We start from the raw sequence: 2500 nt of genomic DNA, 5'->3' as shown, positions 1-2500 counted from the left end.
AGTATTTGGGCTTCGTATATACAGACATGCCGACGGATAAACATGTGTACACAGAGAGATACAGAAATACACAGACAAAACTGACATAGAGAGAAAACAAAAGAGACACACATGTACATAGCGATAGATCAGGTTGGATTAGGTGAGACTTGGGTAGATTTTATAGAGTTTATTTATAAGTCTATTTAGTGTTTTCAGTTGTTTACAAATTCCCATAGATTTGTAACGTTAAACTACGAAATGTATTAGGATAAGTTCGACTGCATGTTTAAAGCTATGTTACATGCCTGTGTTATGCTGTGATATGCCACTTAACGTCACTCTCAGCTATAACCAGACTGCTTAGGACGTACCTACATGATAATCCTCTAACACATTACTTAGCCCTTACTTAGAAAGAGGAGGGCGGGGTGAAACGTAGATCACTAAATACTATTATATTCATGATATAAGTAGGCCTATATATAAGTATTTAGTACGGCATTCAGTCCCAGCTATAATCATTTCCAATTTGTATCTATTGGTTCCATATTTGAACTGCTTTTAGAAAACAGTATCTCTCTTACGCGATTTTGGTCTGGGCAGATACGTACCTTTGACGGGCAGGTACACTTCCTCGATGTCATGTCATATTATAGCATGTCAAGGGCATGGTATGTGTGTCTTGTCATGCCGTGTTGTGTTTTGATGGGTTCATATGAATAAGTATTGATAGAGATGATGAAGTGTGCATGGAACCTGAACACTGATGTATGTAAGTTATTGCAGCAAATAAAGAAAATTGTATTTAGTGTATATAAAGAGATCTTTATATACAGGAGATTAAGAAAGTTGGCTTTGTGTAGTTATGGAGAAGGGGGGTGGTCCCTGACACGAGGCTATTATCAAGCTGCAATGGCCAACTAGGACGAGATTGCAGATAATAACAACTAGACAAAATCTCTTGTGCTAATTTAGCATTAAAAGTCCACGGATAATTATAATACAGTAGAGAATCCACAAATAATGTTGAAGCTGATTGCTATCTTCCCATTGAGAGCCCGCAGTAAAGAAACTTAGCTCAGCTTATGTTCCTGAGAATTAGGCTTGGATAATCATAACAGCTTGCAATAAACTCGAGCAATAAACATAGCCGTGTGAAGTTAGGTCCTTAACACGCACATACACCAGGGTAAAGGAAGTAGTAGGAATAAGGAGGGCACAGAATAATGGATCTTATGACTATAGGAAAAAGGGTGACTTTAGGAATAAGGATGAAGCATAGGAAAGAGGATGAAACATAACCATAAGAATAAGATTGACAATTATGACCATAATAATAAGGATAGCAATAGAAATAGGAATCAATGACCAAGCAGGATGGCACAGGAATAAGAATAACACTTCTGACCCTACGAACAAGGAATAAAGACGGAATAAAGAGAGGAATAAAGACCGCAATAAAAGTAAGAATGAATTCGGCATCAGGATGACACATAGCCATAAGAATAGGGATGAGACGTAGGAATCAGGATGGATCCTATGACCATGCGAACAGGGACACACGGGAATAAAATCAACACTGATGACGCATTATAAAGAGGACACTGCATCCGCACTCACCACAGACAGACTTCCAATGACGATGGTTCCCTTACGAAGCGACACGAAGACGCAGCAGTTATCGGTAGACCAGTAATCGAGGTTGGCCTGAGTGCTCATGTACATCTCCCCCTCAGCCAGCGTCGCGGTGGGTGGGTGGGTGGTAGGGGGGGGGCTCTCTGCACGCTCTGGGGTCTTGAGATATTTTTAAAAAGTTTTTTTTATTTGTTTATTATATTTATTTGTTTTTATTTGTTATTATTATTATTTTTTGTTGTTGGGTTTCTTCTGTCTCTTCGTTTTTTATTTTTTGTTTTATTTTCTTGGTTTTCTTTTGACTGGTTAGTTGTTTTTATTGTTTCTTTTTTGTTTTTTGTCTTTTTGTTTTATTTATTTTTTGTTTTGCTTTGTGTTTTTTTTTAGGTTTATTTACATATTTCTTTATTTCTTTTGTGGTTTTTGTCCATTCTCAGATGTTTATTGTTTTCTTTCCTTTCCTCGCGTTTTATAATAATAAAACAATATATTATTTATCTTTTTCTAGTTTCATTTATTTGCAAGTTCGCTGATGTATTTCTTTATTATCACTTTCTTATGAGACGTTTTTCTTGCCTCGCGATTTGTTGAAAAAAAAAATCAATTTTCTCTTTTTCTCTTCTTCTCTATCTTTACTTCCTTTGTTTTCTTTATTTGTCTCTTTATATTCTTTTGCGTTTAATAACACTTTGTGGTTTGATAAAGCTGGATGTTATTCTTGTCTTTAATTCTTTCTTAAATGATTCGTTATGATTTTATTGTTTTTATTTTATCTCGATTCTAAAACGTTGACGCCAGATTTGTTATTATTATTATTGTAAATTCTTCTATTTCCTTTGTTCTTAATTTTATTTATGTGTTTTCATTTGATTTATTTTTTCGT

General features: G+C 35.1%; 1 protein-coding gene across 2 annotated transcripts in view; it reads right to left on the bottom strand.

Moving 5' to 3' along the window:
- LOC119578655 overlaps window positions 1–2500 on the bottom strand; it is a 12721-nt gene that overhangs the window by 5152 nt on the left and 5069 nt on the right. For both annotated transcript variants that reach the window (XM_037926217.1, XM_037926216.1), the window contains one exon: window positions 1603–2500. This exon is cut by the window's right edge. In XM_037926217.1, the coding sequence (XP_037782145.1) occupies window positions 1603–1707 (105 nt within the window). In that variant the 5' untranslated portion in view covers window positions 1708–2500. The remainder of the gene's footprint in view (window positions 1–1602) is intronic.

Source organism: Penaeus monodon, chromosome 11, assembly GCF_015228065.2.
Source record: "Penaeus monodon isolate SGIC_2016 chromosome 11, NSTDA_Pmon_1, whole genome shotgun sequence".
NCBI classification, from domain to species: Eukaryota; Metazoa; Arthropoda; class Malacostraca; order Decapoda; family Penaeidae; genus Penaeus; species Penaeus monodon.
The sequence above is the reverse complement of the archived record's forward strand: the minus strand, read 5'-3'. Positions and strand labels throughout refer to the sequence as shown.